Raw genomic sequence first — 23,924 nt, 5'->3', positions numbered from 1 at the left:
GCGGCCAAGTTTAGAGAAGAGAAGCGGCAGAGAGTCCGACAGGAGCGGATCCACCGAGCAGGTGAGTCCGGGTCAGTCCGGGTCAGACCGTTAGCACGGCTCAGTCTGCACGTCTGACCGGCTGCAGGTGAATAAACTCGACGGGCAGAGTGATGCAGCTCCGGTCCTGGTCTGGAGGAGGAGGGGGGGAGGAGGAGGAGGAGGAGGAGGAGAAGAAGAAGAAGAAGAAGAAGAAGAAGAAGAAGAAGAAGAAGAAGAAGAAGAAGAAGAAGGAGGGAGGGGGGGGGGGGGGGTAATGTAAAACAGATGTTCTGTTTATTTCCTCTGTGCATTTTATTCATGGATGAGCATTTCCTGATCCAGCTGGGATTTACAGCTGGTGGGCGGGGCTAGTGAGCCCGCGCTGTTCTGCAGTAACAAGGTCAGTCCAGGTTTCTGCTGGACTGGCTGGTTCTGTTCTGGTTCTGGTTCGGTACTTGTTCTGGTTCTGTTCTTGTTTTGGTTCTGGTTCTGGTTCTGTTCTGGTTCTGTACTTGTTTTGGTTCTGGTTCTGGTTCTGTTCTGGTTTGTTCTGGCTGCTGCAGCTCCATGTTGTTCTCGTATGGAGAAAAAACGTCTCGAGGAGTTGTATGTTGCCTTTACATGTTACAGTTACATACGTGTTAGGACTTGACGTCAGACCGGTTATCAATCATTCCGTCTTTTGGGGTATTCGGCATATAAATGATCCACCAAGAACTTTATTTCAGTAAAATATCTGCTGTCAGAGCCAGACCGGCTCCCGGGTCCCGGCTCCCCGCTCCCGGGTCCCCGCTCCCCGCTCCCCGCTCCCCGCTCCCGGCTCCCCGCTCCCGGCTCCCGGCTCCCCGCTCCCGGCTCCCCGCTCCCCGCTCCCCGCAGTAGAGGTTTGAAGTTCTGAACCAGCAGGCCGGCGAGCAGAGCCGCATCAAACCGCCTGCTTCTGTAGTGGAGGCTGCAGCTCCCACTGTGCAGAGAGACAGACAGACAGACAGACAGGCAGACAGACAGGTAGGCAGACAGACAGACAGGCAGGTGGATAGTTTATTGATCCCTGGTGAAACTGGGAGCTTTGTTGTGACTCACAGCTCAGCTGGTTGATCAGTTTGCTCCAGCTCTGCTGCTCCTGTCTGACTGAACAGCAGAGCAGTCAGACTGATAGAAGCACTGAAATCAAACTGTTTGCATTGTTTCACCATTATGCTGTAAATTCAGTTATCTGCATATTCTTATTATTTTCTTCTTTGTTATATGCTGCATATAAATATGTTTTTCTCATCTATTTTCATATTAAATATTTTCATAGTTTCATAGTAAATTGCATATTTTTATATTGTACATATTTTTAATTCATGCTGTAATTCATATTTTCATACTTTTAATCAAATGAAACGCATTCTAGTGTTGTTACTGTTCTTTGATCTGCTCTATTCTTATTTATTTTCTATTTCTCTTTGCTGTATCCTGTTGCTCTGCTGCTGAACACCCAGCTTCCCCACAACATCAACACAGTTACATCTAATATAATCTAATCTAGTCTAATCTAGTCTACTCTAATGTGTCTAATCCCTCCAGCTGGAGAATGTCTGAAGAGATTCCAAATGAGGGGGACCGGCCCCGGTCTCCCCAGTCTGCCTCCCAGTCCACCCAGTCCCCGTCCCAGGTCCAGTCCCAATCCACCCAGTCCACCCAGTCCCCGTCCCAGGTCCAGTCCCAATCCACCCAGTCCACCCAGTCCCCGTCCCAAGTCCAGTCCCAGTCCACCCAGTCCCAGTCCCAGGCCGGCTCCAGCTCGTCCAGCGGGCCGACCTCGGCCAGCCAGTCGTCCAGCGGCTCCGGGACGCTGAGCAGCGTCGACACGATCCCCGTCCCGCTGTCGTCCGTCCCAGAAGAGCCTGAACCCCAACCATGGGGCCGCCTGCTGCCCATGGAGAGGAGCTTCAGAGCGCACAGTCAGTACACAGACTAGACACTAGTCCTAACGCTAGTCCTAACACTAGTACTAACACTAGTACTAACTCTAGTCCTTATGCTAGTCCCAACACTTGTCCTAACACTAGTCCTAAAGCTAGTCCTTATGCTAGTCCCAACATAAGTCCTAACACTAGTCCTTATGCTAGTCCCAACATAAGTCCTAACACTAGTCCTAACGCTAGTCCTAACGCTAGTACTAACACTAGTTCTAACACTAGTTCTAACACTAGTACTAACTCTAGTCCTTATGCTAGTCCCAACATAAGTCCTAACACTAGTCCTAACACTAGTCCTAATGTTGCTCCTAACATTAGTCCTAATGCTAATCTTTATGCTAGTCCTATAGCTAGTCCTAACACTAGTCCTAAAACCTGTCCTAACACTAGTTTATTGTTTATTTGTTTGTTTCCAGACTGTATAGAGTGTTTGTTTATTTATTGTTTGTTTACAGACTGTGTAGAGGAGGAGTACCTGTTTGTTTGTTTGTTTGTTTGTTTGTTTGTTTATTGTTTGTTTGTTTGTTTACAGACTGTATAGAGGAGGAGTATGTGTTTGGGCGGGACTCCAGCTGTCAGTATGTGTTTGATGACCCCGCCCTCACAGCCTCTAAACGAATCAAAATCTACAGCAAGAAACACTTCAGGATTTACAGAGTAAGACTAGTACTGACTGTCTGATTACTGACTGACTGACTGATTACTGACTGACTGGATACTGACTGACTGACTGGTTACTGACTGACTGATTACTGACTGACTGGATACTGACTGACTGACTGGTTTACTGACTGACTGACTGACTGACTGGTTACTGACTGACTGATTACTGACTGACTGGTTACTGACTGACTGATTACTGACTGACTGACTGACTGATTACTGACTGACTGACTGGTTACTGACTGACTGACTGGTTTACTGACTGACTGGTTACTGACTGACTGACCGGTTACTGACTGACTGGTTTACTGACTGACTGGTTTACTGACTGACTGGTTACTGACTGACTGACTGACTGGTTACTGACTGCTTGGTTACTGACTGACTGACTGACTGGTTACTGACTGACTGGTTACTGACTGACTGACTGGTTTACTGACTGACTGGTTACTGACTGACTGACTGACTGGTTACTGACTGCTTGGTTACTGACTGACTGACTGGTTACTGACTGACTGACTGGTTACTGACTGCTTGGTTACTGGCTGGTTACTGACTGACTGGTTACTGACTGACTGGTTACTGACTCACTGCTTGGTTACTGACTGACTGGTTACTGACTGACTGAGTGGTTACTGACTGACTGGTTACTGACTGACTGAGTGGTTACTGACTGACTGATTACTGATTGACTGGTTACTGACTGACTGAGTGGTTACTGACTGACTGATTACTGATTGACTGGCTTGTCTCAAAGGGTTTCACATACCATCATATACATGCATTACTATACACCAGTGATTCCCAAAGTGTGGGCCGCGGCCCCCTGGTGGGCCGTGAAGGTACTGCAGGTGGGCCGCGAGAGGTCATTTACAATAAATAAATAAAACGTTTTTAATTTTCAAATTTGTAATTAAGTTTGAAATTACCATAAAATATTTATGATTAAATATTTGCATTAAAAACAGTAATCATAACTAATAAAACAAAGCCATGGGATTTAAATTACATGTTATTCTTCATTTATCTGACCTATTTTTGATCCGGCCGGAACGTTTCTTATATCTCATCATTGGCGGGGAATTGTAATTGAGGGAACACCTCATCATTGGCGGGGGAAGAGTAAAAATGGAGCGCTGGCTGTCAGGTTGCAAAAGGAAAGCTGTTAATGGAGAATCAGCCTCCACAAGCGAATCATCAGAAGATCAAAATGAATCCGTGAAAACAAAAAGGACTCGTAGAAAGTACTCAAGTGAGTACCTATTGCACTTAATTTCTTACATTTGTTGCTTTACAAATTGTTACGTGTATGTGGATGGATTAATAACTTGCACTGCATTGCCGTACGCCCACGTTCACATGTTCTGTTTATGAAATAAAAAATATATAGGGAAATACTTCATCTTAGTCTCGTGTGTTGATCAGAGTTCTGATTAAAGGATTGGGGGGCTGCAGAAGATTTTCAGATTTCAAATTGGGCCGCTGCATTCTTAAGTTTGGGAATGGCTGCTATACACCATACTGCATCATCTCTCTCTTCTTTTAATACAATACATATACTTAATACATATCCTGAGTATTTTGTTTCTGGACACATTCTCACGCACAATTTGTTCTTAAGACCAAATTCAAGAAAAGGTTGGGATTCATGAAAAATGATCTGTCAGTCAAAATGAAACGTTGATGTTTTGTTCTCCAGATTTTCATGTCTGAAACTCACTCTCACTCTCTCTCTCTCTCTCTCTCTCTCTCTCTCTCCCCCCCCCCCCCCCCCCCAGGAGGGCACCATAGTGTATGTGGAGGACTACAGTAACAACGGGACGTTTGTTGATGGGATGCTGATTGGAAAAGGGAAGAAGCTTCCGCTGGTCAACAATGCAGTGCTGGCTCTGGCTGAGGAGCGCAACCGAGGTCAGAGTACTACACAGTACTGACATGGTACTACCACAGTACTAACACAGTACTAACATGATACTACCATGGAACTAACATGGTACTAACAAAGTACTAACGTGATACTACCATGGTACTAACACAGTGCTAACATGGTGCTAACACAGTACTAACACATACTAACACAGTGCTAACACATACTAACACAGTGCTAACATGGTACTAACACAGTGCTAACATGGTACTAACACAGTGCTAACATGGTACTAACACAGTGCTAACATGGTGCTAACACAGTGCTAACACAGTGCTAACACAGTACTAACACGTACTAACACAGTGCTAACATGGTACTAACACAGTGCTAACATGGTACTAACACAGTACTAACACGTACTAACACAATGCTAACATGGTACTAACACGTACTAACACAGTGCTAACATGGTACTAACACAATGCTAACATGGCACTGACCCAGTACTAACACAGTGCTAACATGATACTAACTAACACAGTGCTAACACGGTACTAACACAGTGCTAACATGGCACTGACCCAGTACTAACACAGTGCTAACACGGTACTAACACAGTGCTAATGTTACAGGTCCCAAGGGGTTGGGATCCCATGAACAGATGATAGTTGTTGTTAACCTGTATTTTACAGGAAAACAGGGGGAAAATGAAGACAAGAGAGATAAGTGTAGTTCTTCAGTGCTGCCCTTGTCAACTCTGAGGCGACGGCAGCTTCCAAAACCTACATTGCGCTGTAGGAAGGACAGAATCTACAGCTCCTCCCTATAGAACTGCATACATTTTTAAACCATATTGGAAACCAGATATAAAACAACTATTAAAACAGTTAAAATTACATTAATGTAGACCTATACCATAAAAAATGTGACTATACATTTAGTGTGTCACACGCTCCCCAACAAAAACAAACTGGCATTCATCCTGACATTCTAACTCTTTAGAGCTATGCAACGCGTTGGAAATGGTAAGTGCTTACGGTAAGCCTATTCTTAGTGCACGTACATGGGAATGCTATAAGGCATTAACGAGGGGTGGGGTAATGTCTGGCATGGCTGTGGGAAATAATAAAGTGGAGCGCCCCCCACAAACATAGGAGGTACATTACAAACTGCTAGCGTATTGACTGCAGCGTGGGGCTGAAATGAAGGCTGACCTAACTCCTGGTAGTTAAATGTCTGTGTGGGTTTTCTTTCTCCTGTGAGGATCACAGGTAGGTGCTTTGTCAGCAGGATGTCGGCGAGGATCACAGGTAGGTGCTTTGTCAGCAGGATGTCGGCGAGGATCACAGGTAGGTGCTTTGTCAGCAGGATGTCGGCGAGGATCACAAGTAGGTGCTTTGTCTGCTGTTTGGTGGTCGTTCTTACGATGCATTCTCAGCTAGTACTGATATCTGGGATTTTCATCATCATCAGAGTTTGTATCGCTCGTTTGTATCGGAGCAGGTTACGTTTCATCCTCAGCTACTGATGGTCTCTTCTTCCCCTTTCTTTTTCTAGGTATTGGGGGTTTTACTGGTGCAGGAGGTAGGTCTGCCGGTAGGTCATTGACCACATGCAACAGGTTCCGATGTAGGATGCGCGTCTTTAACCCATCTGTCTCAGACACCACTCTGTACACAGGACTGTTGTGAACTTGTTCTTTTACAACATAGATTATGTTTTCCCAGTAAGCCCTTAGGTTTCCAGGCTCACCTCTCTCTCCCAGGTTACGTACAAGCACCCTGTCGCCAGGTTTCAAGATGGCACCTCTAGAATGCTGGTCATAGTACTTATTCCCTCTAGCACTGGACTGTTTGGAGTTCTCCGACGCAATCCAGTAGGCTTCAGTCATTGTCTTGGCCCATCTCTCTGCATAGCCTTTTGGGGTCTGAGCTTCAGATCAGATCTTTGAGCTTTAACCAAGTCATTATGGTCAAATGCTGGTATGGGGTCTGGGACACTGCACTCAGACGATCCATGCTGTGTCATATCCAGGGCTGAAACCCAGGCAACCTCTTGCATCTCTGCTGCTCTGCTACCCTCCCACGTGGCATATGCCATCTTTCACTTGCAGTAACTCATAGATTGGCTTGCCGATCCTTGACAAATCTTGAATATAGGCTCGATAGTAGCTCAGGAACCCAAGCACTCGACAGATGTCTCCAACAGTGGCAGGTGTCTTGTCTCTCAGTGCATGCACGGCGTCTAAATCTTTTGGATTAATCCGGACACCGTCAGCCGACACCAGCCGTCCCACATATCGCACTTCCGGTTTGAACAGCTCACACTTGGTTGGTCTTAGCTTCACACCATGGTGTTGTAGAGCTCTGAGGACTTTCCTCAGCCCCTCAACATGGTCCTCAAAGGTTTGAGTGTAGCAGAGGACATCATCCAAGTATGGAATACAGCACTCATCTCACAAGGAGTCCAGCATTTCCTCCATACTCCCTTGAAATGCGGCTGGGGCATTGGTCAGGCCAAAGGGAATTCTAACCCATTAAATAGAGTCCCCAAGGCGTGATGAATGCCGTCAGGTGACGTGAACCTTCTGCAATGAAGCCCTGATGGTATGCCTTTCCCTGGTCCAGGATCGAGAACCAGCTGTAGCCGCCGAGTATGTCCATGAGGTCCTGGATCCGGGGCAGGGGGTGCCTGTCTGGTACGGTTTTCTGATTTCTGATCAGAAAACCGATTTAAGAGCAGGTAATCTATACATAGCCTGAGTGTACCGTCCTTCTTCCAGACGCACACAACTGGGGCGGAGTATGGAGATTTAGATTTTACAATCCAGCCCTTAGCCAGGAGATCTTGGATGTATTCCTTGACTTCTTGATACAGAGGCTTTGGCACTGAGGTGTATGATTTCTGAACTGGGATATCATCCTTCAGCGTTATGGACATCTGTAGGCTTGGAATAGATCCCATATCATCCTCATTGCGAGCAAATGCCAGTGACTCCTCGAACAGCATCTTCTTCACAGTGTTTTGCTGTTTGTGGTCAAGGTGGCTTACATCAACTGGAGGATCCCATTTTGCAGCTGGATCACTTTTGTTACTGTTCAGGTCGGTGTATGATTTGATACTGTTAACTCCTGCACTGTTTGTTTGTTTAGGCTGTTCAGGCTGGTCTGTTTCTATTATTTTTGCTATAGGTTGGATGCTTCCAAGTACAGTCCTACGACGCAGAACCACATCTTTGCATGTGTGATTCCCTATGGGGACTCTGACAAAAGGGTTTCCTGTATTATGGACTTCAATCAAACCATCTCCCACATCCAGTTGTTGTAATTGGATATCTTCTTGGCTTGGCTCAAACAACACGACGGGCTCGATGAAGTCAAGGTAAGCCGGCACTTTAAATTTAACATGTGCAACTTGGCCTGCACGAATGACAACATCATGTAGCCCAACTTTGACCATTGCATGATCATCATCATTGACCGTCTGTGTCTGGATGAAGTTTACTATCGTGGTGGCCTTGTCTTCCTCGATTTCCATCGCACTACTAAGCAGGCTTGCAATGGTGGACACAATCCCTGCCCCATCCTTCTGTCCTTTGATGAGCTGCTCAATCACGTTGAACCCTAGGAGGGGACGCTTGAGTGACACACTTCCTGCCAGGAATGGCACTTGGATTGATAGGTTGGGGTCACTGTTGCCTGGGAGGTTCACGGTCACCTCGACCCATCCATCATAAGGCACAGGAGTTCCAGTAACAGCAAATATGTTGAGAGGTTTGGTTCCTATCAATTCATCCAGAGGTCAGAGTCAATAACCGGGTAAGTATGTCTGTCTCCACTCATGATCCACAATACTGACCTGGGAGCCAGTATCGAAGAGTGCAGTAGCAGCATATCCATTCATGTAGCACTTGAGTAGACACTTCTTTCCCACTAGTGCTGCTACTTTCACATGTGTGGGCTGGGTTTCACTGGACACCTGAGGTGGAACTGCGCAGGTGCTGTTTACATTGTTAATCACAGGCTGTCTTGTATTGACCCCAGTCATGGGCTGCCTGTGAGGATTAACTACTTGTGGTCCCTCCGCCGAGGGCCGGGAACTGTTTCCCTGCCTTTGCTTCCTCAGACACCCTATAACTCTGTCCTACTTCTCCACAGCCGTAACAGTGGAGACAATTGGTGATGCCCTGCTCGACACATCTTGGACAGCCACATGGTCTCGCTTCTCTTTGGAATGATGGTCTACTGACTGTACAATGACATGAGTGTTCTGTAGGCTTTGATTGTTTCAGGGACTCAGTGACGCTGGTCAGGGCCTCAACCTGGGCTGTTAGGTCCTGTATAGTTTTGGTCCTATTATTGTTCTTAGGATCAGGGGTCGTCTCTTGTTTGACCTCCGGTGCAGATTCAAGCTGAGCACTTCGGACTACTGTCACCTTCTCACGTGTGGTATGACCTAACCTACGCTGCCTTTTGTTCTCATCACTCATGACTTTGATGACCTGCCTAAGCAGTGCTTCATCTGATACACTGAGGTCAGCAAGGAGGGGTTTCAGTTCATTCCTGACATCACTGTACTTTGGAGCGAGGCCCTGGTGGATGGTTCGTAAGAAAACATTTTGGACATTACGTGGGTCATACTCAATATCAGCAGCAGCGTGCCTTGACGCGAACATCACTTTTTGTTTCAGTCCAATTACTCTATAAAGGAACTGTTGAGGAGTTTCATTTTCATGTTGGCGGGTGCTCATTAACTCCTGAAAAAGCTCTGTGCTGTTATTCTCGCTCAAATGGGACTGGAGGAAACTTCCCAGTTCAGCCACAGTCATGTCATCCTTGTTGATGAGGATATCTTTGAACTGCCCTGGCTTTGTGATGCGGAAGACGCCTTGAATAATTTCACTTTCAGTGTGGTTGTTTTTCTGTCCTTCAATCTGCTTGCACAGGTTGCTGTAGCTGATGTCAGATGGTCACCTACCTGACCCCCGTGTACTTTAAACTCTCTGCGTTGCAAGAATGACAGATCTCTTAAGGAGTACATTGTATCAGCCCTACTGTGTGATACACCTTCAGAGTGGTGAGTAGGTGTCATGATGTTCTGTGCTGTGGAAGAAGGTTTGTCAGGTGTGGTTGGAACAGGTGATATCTGACATGCTGCAAGCTTCCTGCCTAGCTCTTCATAATTTGACAGTAACCTTTGATATTCAAGTGTTTGCATTTCAACACTAGAGTTAGCTGCACCTGTGTCAAGTTGTGCTAAGCTGGGGTGTGCACTGGTCGTATTGTTCTGCAACTGGCCTGTGCTAGTGTGGGCTGCATCAGCTGGTGAGGTCCCAGTATATGACTGACCTACATTAGATAGTGGTGTGGGTGTCTGTGTCAATAAAGGTATAAAGCCTGCCCCTTTGTGTCCGATTCCGGTAGTAGGCCAGCCTTTTGACCATCTGATCGTGGATTGTGTGGGTCCTCTGCCTCGTTCAAAGTCTGGTAGCAGTTACTTGTTGACTGTGATGTGTCAAACCACAAGGTATCCTGCAGCCTATCCACTCCGTACCATTACAACCAGGTCTGTTGTTAGGCATTATCTCAGTTCATCTCCATATTTGGAACTCCCAGGGTCATTCAGAGTGATCAGGGATCCAATTTCACCTCTAAAATGTTTGCTCAGGTTTTGAAGCAGCTCCGCATAAAACACAACCAGGCCACAGCATATCATGCACAGAGCCAAGGTGCTCTGGAGTGCTTCCATCAAATCTTGAAATCCTTGCTGAGGTCTTATTGTACAGAGTTGGACAGTGACTGGGAGGAGGGCCTACCCTGGTTGCTGTTGGCTATCAGAGAGGTGGTACAAGAGAGCACTGGTTTTAGCCCTAATGACCTTGTATTTGGACACACTGTATGTGGTACACTAACTATCATGAAGGATGAATGGAAGACGGTGGAGCCACCACAGAACTTGGTGAGCTATGTTAATGGGTTCAGGCATAGGCTGTTTGTGGCTGGGGAATGCGCAAAGGAGAAGTTGACGAATTCTGATGAAAATGACGAAAATGAAGCGCCTGTATGATCGACGAGCTGAGCGTAGACAGTTTAGCCTGGGTGATCAAGTTCTGGCTCTGTTACCCCTGGTTGGTTCACCTTTCCAGGCTAAGTTTATGGGTCCTTATACTGTTGTGCGTCAGGTCTCCAAGTTAAACTACGTAATTGCCACTCCTAATCGTAAGAGGTCAACGAGGCTCTGTCACCCTAACCTGTTGAAGCCTTACTATGCTCGGGCATCTGAATCTGGTGAGTCACAGGCTGAAGAGCTCTCACAGAAGGCTAAACCTGCCCTTTTGGCAAATACAGAGGCGTTGTGCTCCTTGGCTTCTCATGCACTTGCAGAGTGTGGGGAAGAGGGGAGTGCATCACCTGATGACTGTGTGTTGCAGGGTCGTCTGAAAAACTTGGAAACCCTTAGTAACTTGCATACTTTAGTGGGCCATTTGGATGATTTCAAACGTGAGGAATTGGTTAACCTTATCAAGAGTTATCCTTGTTTGTTTTCAGATACTCATCTCATAGAACACGATGTTGATGTTGGAGATGCAGAACCCATTAGGCAACGTTTCTATCGTGTGTCAGCTGACAAACGTAAACATCTAGATGCAGAGATTAAGTACATGCTGGAGAATGATATTGCTGAACCTTGCTGTTCCAGTTGGGCTTCTCCATGTCTTCTTGTAAAGAAGCCAGATCTTACTCACAGGCCTTGCACAGACTACCGTAAATTTAATAACATTACGAAACCTGATTCTTACCCATTGCCTCGAATGGAGGATTGCGTGGATCAAGTAGGTTCTGCAAAGTATGTGAGTAAATTTGATCTGCTTAAGGGTTACTGGCAAGTTCCTCTGTCTGCACGTGCTCGAGAAGTGTGTGCATTTATTACACCTTCAGGACTATGTGCTTATACAGTTATGCCATTTGGTCTGCGCAACGCACCGGCAACATTTCAGTGTCTGATGAACCGCATGGTTTCTGGGCTGGCTGGTTGCGCAGTTTATTTAGATGACGTGGTCATTTACAGTGATACTTGGGATGATCATGTCCAGCGGATACGGGCTCTCTTTGATAAGTTGGCATGGGCACGCTTAACTGTAAATCTAGCCAAATGCGAATTTGCAAAAGCAACAGTGACTTACCTGGGAAAGGTGGTCGGTCAGGGTGAGGTGCGCCCGGTGCAGGCCAAGGTCAGTGCCGTTAAAAACTACCCGCGTCCCATCACCAAGAAAGAGCTAATGCGTTTTCTTGGCATGGTGGGTTACTACCGCAGCTTCTGCAAAAACTTTGCATCGGTAGTGGCACCCTTGACTGATTTTCTGAAGGCCCAAGTGAAGTACATCTGGTCCTCTAAATGTGAGAGAGCATTTGGCAACATAAAAGCGCTCCTGTGTTGTGCCCCAGTGTTGGCTGCCCCAAAACTAGATCAACCTTGTAAGCTCCAAGTGGATGCAAGTAATGTGGGGGCAGGAGCCGTGTTGTTGCAGACAGATGACCAGGGAGTAGATAGAGCTGTCAGTTTCTTCTCGAAGAAGTTCAAGCCTTATCAGTTCCATTACTCAGTGGTTGAAAAAGAGGCTCTCGCATTAATTTGGTCCCTCCAACATTTTGATGTGTACATTTGTTCAGGCCTGGCTCCCTTGGTGGTTTATACGGATCACAATCCGCTTACCTACTTGCGATCCCTACAAAATTCAAATCAACGACTGATGCGTTGGGCTTTGTTCTTACAACCATATCACTTAGATATTCGCCATATTAAGGGCACCGAGAACATAATCGCAGACGCACTGTCCCGTGCACCCTTACCTTAAATGTGTTACCACTAACTAGCCTGCTGTCTTGTGTTTGTGCTGTCCTTTGGTCTGGTTTCTCTGTCCATTCTCTTAAATTGCTCCTAAGGTACCGAGGCTGCTGAGATTGGAGTTGGAGAGGTGGACCGGAGGGATTGTAAAAAGATGGGTAGTAAATGGTCTTTGTTGGTAAACAAAAAAAAAACAAAAAAAAGGGTGAGGTATTGACCTATATTTTTTTCTCTTACTGTAGTATTACTGCAGTCCTTTGGTGGTTTGGGGACAAGAAGTAAAGTAGAAAACATTTTTCCTGTTTATTACATGTTTTTTTTTAATGTATTGATGTTTTGCTTTTGGGTTACTGGGTGGGACCCAGTTCTTGTGGAGGGTTGTGTGACGACCCGCCTGCTTTGCTCTCCTTAACTGTCATTGGCTCTGTTGCAGAGGGCTGGCAGGGAGTGATAGGAGGAGTCATCAGTGCTCATGGAGTACACCTGTGCAGGTCTCAGCTCTAGGGTATAAAGCTGGCTGTCACTAACACTCTGTCTCTCTCCCTCTCAACAGGTATCCACTATGGTTGGCGTATGGTTTTGGTTCTTTTGTTTTACACCAGACAACACCCCTACACCATACTTTTCACTCAGCCATGCACCACATCCATGCACCACTGATTATACTGGCTAACACATCCCATTTCCTCATTTGATATAATTTATTATCCTTAGTTATAAATAAATAATCCTTTTGGCATTTAAAGTTCTGCGTGGTCTCCCATCTTTTGTCACACACATGAGCCGGTCTGTGACAGCATGTTAACCTCAACCTCAGAATTTACAGGTAGGTTCTCTATGGCAATTACATGATCCTGTTCAAGGTCATAGACAGCATCTCTCAACAATAGCAGCTGTGAAAACCCCCCATCCTCTAGATCAAGCAAAGTTTCACACTGCATATACGAACAGATGTAGTCTATACAACCTTCCTCCTCATCTCTAATTACCACAGAAGTCCAGACCTGGTACCTGAGTGATGCTCTGCACAACTTGGAACAGTTCATCTGCTGTTAAGGTGTGTAGCCTCTTCTTTATTTCCCATATCAGCCTCTTTCTCTCAGCCATATTGTGTGGTTCACAGTATACAAGTCGCTGTAGCACTTTCAGGTCCCGGAGTCAGTAGAAACACACGCCACTCAGGGTCACCGGAACAGTCGTCGAAGCTGCAGACACCTGGCCATAGTGTCACCGGAACAGTCGCTGAAGCTGCAGACACCTGGCCATAGTGTCACCGGAACAGTCGCTGAAGCTGCAGACACCTGGCCATAGTGTCACCGGAACAGTCGCTGAAGCTGCAGACACCTGGCCATAGTGTCACCGGAACAGTCGCTGAAGCTGCAGACACCTGGCCATAGTGTCACCGGAACAGTCACTGAAGCTGCAGACACCTGGCCATAGTGTCACCGGAACAGTCGCTGAAGCTGCAGACACCTGGCCATAGTGTCACCGGAACAGTCACTGAAGCTGCAGACACCGCTCATCTAAGCACACACGTCGCCTGTTGGGTTGTTGATCTTAAGGATCGGCATCATCAGGCTGCAGACACCGATCCCAGCGGTGCCTCCAAAAATCTGTTACAGGTCCCAAGGGGTTGGGATCCCATGAACAGATGACAGTTAACCTGTATTTTACAGGAAAACAGGGAAATGAAGACAAGAGAGGTAAGTGTAGTTCTTCAGTGCTGCCCTTGTCAACTCTTTATTTGACAATAAATCATCAATCATTTTTTTTCCGCTTTGTCCTTTGTATGAAAATATTAATTCAGTAACAAAAACATGTATTGGTACCACAGTACATATGTCCTATTAGATAACCACATTACTATAGCTACAACTTTAAGTATAGCTTCTTTACTTATAGCAATAAACTATAGTTTAACACAGTACAATCAGCGTTACTATAGCTTCCATGGGAATTACCTTGAATGCTAAGCCTGTACCTGAGTTACAGTAGAAAAATCAAAAAATTCTAAAAAATTCTTGATAGAAAAATCAATAATGAATAAAACTGAATAAAACAATAGTCATACAAAAAGTGACTTGAGGTACCAAAGAATAAACAATTCCTTCCTTTAAATTTTCTGTGAACTGTATGACAACCGATTTGCCAACATACATCAAAACACATTACCTAACTAACGGCTATCAACTTAACACTATGCTAGCGGACTTTTGCATATTCATTTTACACCCTAAACTCACTACTAGATATACTGTATAGTGTGTCAGTATTCCCCTCTACGGATTAACCAACAACGATCACAGTATAAAATACATTCATAAGACCGCATTTAGGTCACTAAAACACACAGAAAATAACGAAAATGCGGGCCGCCATCTTGCCCCATCCACTTCCATTGTAAACTAGCGCGGTGCTCTACCTTCCATTCACCTAACTAGCTTAATGAAAAAAGTTCATCTTACACGACGTAACTTACAAATAAACACTTCTTTTTCAACCAAACTCTGTGGTGGATTGTGGTGTTTGACACTTTAGATTCACCATCTAAAAGTGTGGTGTGATACTGAGCTGTATTACAGGAAAACAGTAAGGTAAGTGTAGTTCTTCAGCGCTGCTCTTGTCAACTCTGAGACGACGGCAGCTTCCAAAACCTACACTGCGCTGTAAGGACAGAATCTACAGCTCCTCCCTGTGGTGTAAACTAGAGCTGCGTACGTTTTAAACCATATTGGAAACCAGATATAAAACAACTATTAAAACAGTTAAAATGACATTAATGTAGGTCTATACCATAAAAAATGTGACTATACATTTAGTGTGTCACACTAACATGTACTAACACAGTGCTAACACGGTACTAACATTATACTAACACAGTACTAACACGGTACTAACACAGTACTAACATTATACTAACACGGTACTAACATTATACTAACACAGTACTAACACGGTACTAACATTATACTAACACAGTACTAACATTATACTAACACGGTACTAACATTATACTAACACGGTACTCACATGATACTAACATGGTACTAAATATGATCTGAGTTCAGCTGAATGTGGCATCACATCTAATTTACATACACATTTATCAAACCCAATACACCGTCTGACTGCCTGTCTGTTTGTCTGTCTGCCTGTCTGTCTGACTGTCTGTCTGCCTGTCTGTCTGACTGTCTGTCTGCAGTGTTTGTGTTCATGGACCTGATGGCTGATGATCAGAACAGTTTCCCTAAAGAGTTCCAGGAGAAATATGTGGTGACACGGAAGATCGGCACGTAAGACTGAATATCAATACTGCTGTTATTGTTACTGTTAACGCTGCAGGCTGTACACATTCAGGATACAATCTCCTCAAGTTTTTTTTTTTTGGATTGTGGCTCCGCCCCCTTTCAGTCTAACAACTGTCCAACACTGATATGTTTCTGCTTCAGCTTCCTCTGTTCTGCTTTCCTTTATCAGTTGAGCTGAAAATCTCTACAGACTGAGCTCAGCATTCAGCCTTTAAACATCCACACCATGACTGTTAGCTGAATAGTTTTTAATAATTCTGTAAAATATGTTAAAATATGTAATAACTTCATCATATGTGATTTACATGATTTCATCCAGTTGAACAGAACGATTGATGAACTGGATCCAGAAATCCCTTTCAGTTTCACTACAGGAGGAAAACATTTATCCTGATAGACTCTGAAAGCCTCAAATGAGAAAACAAGGAGAATTATGATACTGTAGTTATTAGAGCAGTAGTACTAGTGTGTAGTAACACTAGTACTACTGACACTACACAGCCAGGTACAGGTGGTATTACAGTACTACAGCTACTACACATAAATAATGCTATACAGCTGACAGGAAACAATACTGTTATAATACTACAGACCGACCTGGTGTTTACTGCTGTGTGCGTGTGTGTGTGTGTGTGTGTGTGTGTGTGTGTTCAGCGGTGTGTGTGGGGAGGTCAAGCTGGCGTTCGAGAGGTCGACCTGTAAGAAATTTGCCGTAAAAATCATCAACAAGAAGAACTTCCAGTCAGAGGGGGTGAGTCAGCTGTCAGTCATCCCGCCCCGCTCTCTGATTGGTCGAGAGGTCGACTTTAGTTCTCTCCTCCCCGGTCATGTGACTAATGTGCCATGATACCAAAACTAATGGCCGACGCCCAAAACTTCCATTACGCTGCGTTCACTGTCCTCCTACACAACAAAATATACTGTTCATCATCAGTTCATGTGAGTTAAGAGAGAAGAAGCTGATCAGAATCCAAAGTCTGCAGAAAACTACAAACATGGAGTCTGATGGCGTCAGATGAGTGAAAAAACTCCAACTCCATGAAGCTGTTTTTTCCTACGTGACGTGAACGCAGCGTAACGGATCGACGCCCAAACCTTCCACCGGACATGATGCACTTGGGAGAAATGCTTCTGTCCAATGGCAGGCCAGGGATGGTGATCATGTGATGTGTTTTGTCCAATGACAGACGGCGACTCGTAACGCAGAGACAGAGATCGAGATCCTGAGGAAAATCGACCATGTGAGTTTCAGACAGAGAGACAGAATACAGATTTAATATGAGGAGGACAAGTTTTAACAAGTAATGTTTTCCTCTCCTCTTCTCCTCTCTCTCCTCTCTCCTCTCCTCCTCTCTCTCCTCTCTCCTCTCTCCTCTCCTCCTCTCTCTCCTCTCCTCTTCTCTCCTCCTCTCCTCTTCTCTCTCGCCTCTTCTCTCTCCTCTCTCCTCTCCTCCTCTCTCTCCTCCTCTCCTCTTCTCCTCTCTCTCCTCTCCTCTCTCTCCTCTCTCTCCTCCTCTCCTCTCTCCTCCTCTCCTCTCCTCAGCCTTGTCTCATTAAAACAGAGGATTTCTATCAGACAGAAGATTGTTACTACATCGTTCTGGAGCTGTGAGTTCAACTGTCTGATTTAGTCTGAAAATCTCATCAGTCAGTTATTTGATTTGACAACAGACAGAATCAACAAGATCTCAAATAACAGATAAATCAAACAAATCACTTCAAAGTAAAAGTCTAACTCTCTCTCTCTCTCCCTCTCAGGATGGAGGGAGGTGAATTGTTCCACAGAGTGAAGTCTCAGCAGCAGTTGAAAGAGTCGGTGGCCAAACTCTATTTTTATCAGATGCTGAGAGCGGTGGAGGTGGGTGGAGCCAGAGCCGCCGGCCGCCATGTTGGCTCTGTTGCTATAGCAACTGCTGATTCTGTTGTCCGTTACTGTTACGGAGCTTGCTAGAAGTTAGCTGTTTAAATGCCTTCCTCCAGTCTAACGAGCCTGTGACCTGAGTCTTCCCCTGCGTGTGGCGGTTAACCTGTAAGGGTGTGTCTGCCTCGCCCTGTGTGTGTGTGTGTGTGTGTGTGTGTGTGTGTGTGCTGTGCCTACTTTCTGAGGGGGGGTAGCTTGACTCCAGGTCTCGACTCGGTTACCGGCGACCCACTCACTCGGTCCGCTTGCCAGCCGCAGCCTTGTAGTCTTGGCTGGGCCAGCAATTTTGTTTGTAGGTATCAGGTTCAGGTATTTAGTGGAAGCAGTGCTGCTGATCCACCAGCTGACCAGAATGCCCCTCCCCATCCTGTGGCATGAGAGACAGCCTATCAGTCACAATGTTCTCTCTGCCAGCCACATGCTGCACAGCCAGACCGTACGACTGTAAAGCCAACAGCCACCTGAACACTCTCTGGCTTGCCGTTTTGAATGTGGCCAGGAAGGTCAGCGGATTATGTCGTACAGGGCATCAGGAGGCACCTGCCAATATCCTGTCAGTAAATCTAGCTTAGATACAACTTCAGCCCTCCCAGTCCTGTCTATGCAGTCCTCCAACCTGATTTACCTTCCGGTAGTCAATACAGGGTCTTGAGGTTTTATCTGGTTTCGGCACCGGGTCTACGGGAGAGCTCCACTCACTCTGCCCAGGCTCCACTGTCTCCTCTTCCCCACTGACATCACCCTCAACCCGCCCCGTCGCTGCGGGGGCAGCAGGCGGGCCTGGGGAGCGGCCCTGGTACTGCTTTAACAAATTCACATGGCACAATCTGGACTTTCCTCTGCCCTCAGGAGTACTGATTGCATAGTTTCTGTCCCCCACTGGGACCCCGAAATGATGCGCTCAAACCAGAGCAAGGACCTGATCTCCTTGCATCGGATGCGCTCTTTCAAGGGCGCCTTGGGACTGGGGACGGTATGCGGACTCGGTTATCGGCGACCCGGTCACTCGGTCCGCTCGCCTGGCGCAGCCTTGTAGTCTTGGCTGGACCGGCCCGTTCGTTTGTCGGTAGTTCAGGTATTTGGTGGAGGAGGTGGAGGAGGTGGAGGAGGTGGAGGTGGAGGAGGTGGAGATGGTGAAGTTTCGATTTTGTCTCCAGATTCCAGCCGGCCTTCAGCGTCTTCTCTCTCCGTGTCAATTTCCAACCAAACTTGCCCCCCCCCCCCCCCCCATGTGTGACATCAGTTCAGACTCCGCCTCTTAACCCTACACACACCTAGACAAGGCTGGAATGCCCATCATAACAGTTGCCATGGTGATGTCATGGAGGAACTGAAGCTGATTCTACTGTCAGAGGAGGAGAGTCACTGTGCGTGTGTGTGTGTGTGCGTGTGTGTGCGTGTGTGTGTGCGTGTGTGTGTGTGTGTGTGCGTGTGTGTGTGTGTGTGTGTGTGTGTAGTACCTCCACAGGAATGGAATCATCCACAGGGATTTGAAACCGGAGAACGTTCTGCTGGCGTCTCAGGAAGACGTGTGTCTGATCAAGGTACACCTTCATCACATCATCACATCATCATCATCACATCATCATCACCACATGGTTCTGATGAAGGCAGGTGACTGTGTGTGTGTGTGTGTGTGTCAGGTGACAGACTTTAACCAGTCTCGGATGCTGGAGGAGGCGGCCCTGATGCGGACGCTGTGCGGCACGCCGTCGTACCTCGCCCCGGAGGTTTTCACACACGCCGTCACCACGGGTTACGGCCTCGCCGTCGACGCGTGGAGCCTGGGAGTGCTGCTCTTCGTCTGGTTGGCTCGCTCGCCCCTCATATCTGTCTCTCTCTCTCTTTATATTTCTCTAAACGTTTGATTGACAGCTGACTGACAGGATGTGGCAGGATTTTGTTGTAAAGTGTCTTTCTGGTTTTGGCTCTCATGTTGAAGCTGGTGGCAACTGTGGAGAAATGAGCAAGAATTTGAAAATACACAAAAACAAACAAATCCCCCCTCCCTCCTTCCTGTAGCTCCTCCCTCCCTCCTGTAGCTCCTCTCTCCCTCCTGTAGCTCCTCCCTCCCTCCTGTAGCTCCTCCCTCCTTTCTGTAGCTCCTCCCTCCCTCCTGTAGCTCCTCCCTCCCTCCTGTAACTCCTCCCTCCCTCCTGTAGCTCCTCCCTCCCTCCTGTAGCTCCTCCCTCCTTCCTGTAACTCCTCCCTCCCTCCTGTAGCTCCTCCCTCCTTCCTGTAACTCCTCCCTCCCTCCTGTAGCTCCTCCCTCCCTCCTATAGCTCCTCCCTCCCTCCTATAGCTCCTCCCTCCTGTAGCTCCTCCCTCCTGTCTAGTCCTGCCTGCAGGATTAGACTGCGCTGTCCTGATTGGCTGTTAACGGCCGGTCCTCCTGAGACTGGATTGGCTGATTGCTCACAGCTGTCAGGATGTAAAGAGAATTTCAACAAATATAACCTGATAACCAAATAACCTTCTAAAATAAATTGCCTACCCTAGCTTCAACCTGTCTCTCTCTCTCTCTCTGTCTGCCTGTCTCTCTCTCTCTCTCTGTCTCTCTCTGCCTGCCTGTCTCTCTCTCTGTCTGCATGTCTCTCTCTCTGTCTCTCTCTGTCTGCATGTCTCTCTCTCTGTCTCTCTCTGTCTGCCTGTCTCTCTCTATGTCTCTCTCTGTCTGCCTGTCTCTCTCTGTCTGTCTCTCTCTCTCTCTCTGTCTGTCTCTGTCTCTCTGTCTGCCTGTCTCTCTCTCTCTGTCTGTCTCTCTCTCTCTGTCTCTCTGTCTGTCTGTCTCTCTCTCGCTCTCTGTCTGTCTCTCTGTCTGTCTCTCTCTCTCTCTCTGTCTCTCTCTCTGTCTGTCTCTCTCTCTCTGTCTGTCTCTCTCTCTCTGTCTCTCTGTCTGTCTCTCTCTGTCTGTCTGTCTCTCTCTCTCTCTCTGTCTCTCTGTCTGTCTGTCTCTCTCTCTCTCTGTCTCTCTGTCTGTCTGTCTCTCTCTCGCTCTCTGTCTGTCTCTCTGTCTGTCTCTCTCTCTCTCTCTGTCTCTCTGTCTGCATGTCTCTCTCTCTCTGTCTGTCTCTCTCTCTGTCTCTCTCTGTCTGTCTGTCTCTCTCTCTGTCTGCATGTCTCTCTCTCTGTCTGCATGTCTCTCTCTCTGTCTGCATGTCTCTCTCTCTGTCTCTCTCTGTCTGCATGTCTCTCTCTCTCTGTCTGTCTCTCTCTCTCTGTCTCTCTCTGTCTGCATGTCTCTCTCTCTGTCTGTCTCTCTCTCTGTCTCTCTCTGTCTGTCTGTCTCTCTCTCTCTGTCTCTCTCTGTCTGTCTGTCTCTCTCTCTGTCTCTCTCTGTCTGTCTGTCTCTCTCTCTGTCTTGACTGCCAATCAGAAACAAATCAGTTTGTAAAATGACAATTTTCAAATCATACTGAGAAGATGATTTACAGGGTTAGAAAACAAACTGTACAGTAGTACATAATCTGTCTGTCTCTCCACCTGTCTGACTCTCCACCTGTCTGTCTCTCCACCTGTCTGTCTCTCTGCCTGTCTGTCTCTCAGTCTGGGTGGTTATCCTCCGTTCCATGAGAACTTCGGTCGTCAGTCGATCAGAGAGCAAATCATCCAGGGAGAATTCATCATGCTGCCGGTCAAGTGGAGAGGCATCTCTGACCAGGGTACTGCAGTACTACTGCACTACTGCAGTACTACTACTACACTACTGCAGTACTGCTACACTACTGCAGTACTGCTACACTACTGCAGTACTGCTGCACTACTGCAGTACTGCTACACTACTGCAGTACTACTGCACTACTGCAGTACTGCTACACTAGTACTGCTACACTACTGCAGTACTACTGCACTACTGCAGTACTGCTGCACTACTGCAGTACTACTACTGCACTACTGCAGTACTGCTACACTACTGCAGTACTACTACTACACTACTGCAGTACTGCTACACTACTGCAGTACTACTACTACACTACTGCAGTACTGCTACACTACTGCAGTACTGCTACACTACTGCAGTACTGCTACACTAGTACTGCTACACTACTGCAGTACTACTACACTACTGCAGTACTACTACACTACTACACTACTGCAGTACTGCTACACTACTGCAGTACTGCTACACTACTGCAGTACTACTGCACTACTGCAGTACTACTGCACTACTGCAGTACTGCTACACTACTGCAGTACTACTGCACTACTGCAGTACTGCTACACTACTGCAGTACTACTGCACTACTGCAGTACTGCTGCACTACTGCAGTACTGCTACACTACTGCAGTACTACTGCACTACTGCAGTACTACTGCACTACTGCAGTACTGCTACACTACTGCAGTACTGCTACACTACTGCAGTACTACTACTACACTACTGCAGTACTGCTACACTACTGCAGTACTGCTACACTACTGCAGTACTACTGCACTACTGCAGTACTGCTACACTACTGCAGTACTACACTACTACTACACTACTGCAGTACTACTACTACACTACTGCAGCACTACTACACTACTGCAGTACTGCTACACTACTGCAGTACGACTACACTACTGCAGCACTACTACACTACTGCAGTACGACTACACTACTGCAGTACTACTACACTACTGCAGTACTACTACACTCTGACTGCATTAATAGTATTTATGTGACATAAATAAATCTTTCTGTGTTTCAGCGAAGGACGTGGTGAGGAAGCTGCTGGTGGTCGATCCGGTGAAGAGGATGACGATAGAAGACGCTCTGCAGCATCCGTGGTTACAGGTGATATTAATATTACTAATGCATACTACTACATACTGTACATACTACTACATAATGATGTGATACATGTTGTTTTCTGCAGGCCTGAACGATGTGGAGAAAATATGCGATAAACTTGTTGGATATTGCGATGGCGATATGAAATGTGATGAATACGAAGATTAAGGCAAACGGTGTCTCTGACTGCATGTGCTGAAAGTTTGGACCCCAACAACGAATATTGTTTGCTGTGTAATGAAATAAATTTCCAGCATTAGTGCAAACTGCAAACTGTATTTGTGAAAATAAAACGCCTAAAGGCCAAAACCTAAAGCACAAGATGCTTCTTCATCCCTCCATCATCTCCTCCTCGTCTTAGATACTCACAGCTGTAAGAAATACAGCCGGCATTCCCTGAAAGACGTGAACATGACCTTGTGTTTTATATAAAGCTGCACTAAGCAATCTTCTGCCCACTAGAGGGCGACAGAAACCGCAACACGTTTTGTAAACACACAGCAAACCTAGTGGACTACAGAAGCCCTGAAGGACAAACTGTGCATAAAAGCTAATGGCTAAGCTAACCGTACCTACAGAGAAATATCTCCGGTCACCGCTCTCACTTTGACAGATCTTTCTCCTGCTGAAGGTCACATGACCCACAATGAAGTGAAGAGGCGGGTAACAAGGTCACTGGTTGAAAACGTTTCCTCGCTCGCTTCATCGATCCGTTACCTGAATGTTTCTCAGGGATGGGAGGGGGAGAGCGCCGCTTTCAAACAGCGAGGGAGGAGACCAGCTAGTTTTAAAAAATGGAAAAGCTTTGATTCAGACCGAGTTTTGACAACAAGCTTTAGAAAAAAGGAGAAAACAGTTTGTTTACATCATCACGTCTCATGGAAATCTCCACGCAGCACACGTTAGATTCAGGACTGGTTGCAGGTCTGGAGTCGCTCAGTCAGGTTTAAATCGTCAGACGCTGCTCCACTTACCTTCTCTTCTTCATTCTCTTCCTCTCACTGTGTGTGTGTGTGTGTGTGTGTGTGTGTGTGTGTGTGTTTAGGACCCTGTGATGTTGGAGCAGGCCCACAGAGTCATGTACCCTCCAGCAGCTGCTGCTGCCATGGTAACCACACACACACACACACACACACACACACACACACAAACTCTCTGTTGAACATCTAAAGGCAGCAGAATAGAAATCTAAACCAAAGTGTCTCTTGAGTCAGCCAGCCAGTCAAAATAACAGCTGACTGATGATTGACAGCCTAACCACAACCCCCCCTCCCCCCCTCCCCCAGGCGCCCCCCCAGCAGCCCCCCCCACAGCAGGAAGTCTCCAGGAGGAAGAGGAGCAGGGAGGAGAAAGAGGAAGAGGAGGATCATCCTGCCAAGAGGAGCCAAGCCCCGCCCCCCGCCCGGCCGTAGAGCGGGACAGCCAATCGGGCGCCGGCCCTCCGCTCAGGTCTCCAGACATTCCTCTGTTGTCATGACTACTGTAAACTGTTCTGTCGTCTCTTTCCTGATGAACGACTGTAAATATGTTTTCTACAGCTGCTGATTAATAAACA

At 46.7% G+C, this 23,924-nt stretch overlaps 1 protein-coding gene across 1 annotated transcript; it reads left to right on the top strand.

The window, feature by feature from the left end:
- Positions 1–23,924, top strand: LOC139916534 (serine/threonine-protein kinase Chk2-like). Its single transcript, XM_078284998.1, has 15 exons — positions 1–61; positions 1,594–1,970; positions 2,521–2,645; positions 4,430–4,562; positions 15,569–15,659; positions 16,329–16,425; positions 16,862–16,915; positions 17,218–17,282; positions 17,433–17,532; positions 19,053–19,139; positions 19,239–19,402; positions 21,142–21,257; positions 22,287–22,372; positions 23,415–23,477; positions 23,656–23,924. Exons 2-15 carry the CDS (start codon positions 1,601–1,603, stop codon positions 23,779–23,781), a joined length of 1,677 nt encoding a protein of 558 aa, XP_078141124.1. The 5' UTR covers positions 1–61; positions 1,594–1,600; the 3' UTR covers positions 23,782–23,924.

The sequence above is a fragment of the Centroberyx gerrardi genome, chromosome 8 (genome assembly GCF_048128805.1).
Source record: "Centroberyx gerrardi isolate f3 chromosome 8, fCenGer3.hap1.cur.20231027, whole genome shotgun sequence".
NCBI lineage: Eukaryota > Metazoa > Chordata > Actinopteri > Beryciformes > Berycidae > Centroberyx > Centroberyx gerrardi.
The sequence above is the reverse complement of the archived record's forward strand: the minus strand, read 5'-3'. Positions and strand labels throughout refer to the sequence as shown.

What these genes read in the sequence shown, in the direction of transcription:
- LOC139916534 (XM_078284998.1), top strand. Translation starts at nt 1,601, where the DNA reads ATGTCTGAAGAGATTCCAAATGAGGGGGACCGGCCCCGGTCTCCCCAG. An exon ending in AACACTTCAGGATTTACAGA is followed by an intron (nt 2,646 to 4,429) that starts GTAAGACTAGTA and finishes CCCCCCCCCCAG; the next exon opens with GAGGGCACCATAGTGTATGT. An exon ending in TACTACATCGTTCTGGAGCT is followed by an intron (nt 17,283 to 17,432) that starts GTGAGTTCAACT and finishes TCTCCCTCTCAG; the next exon opens with GATGGAGGGAGGTGAATTGT.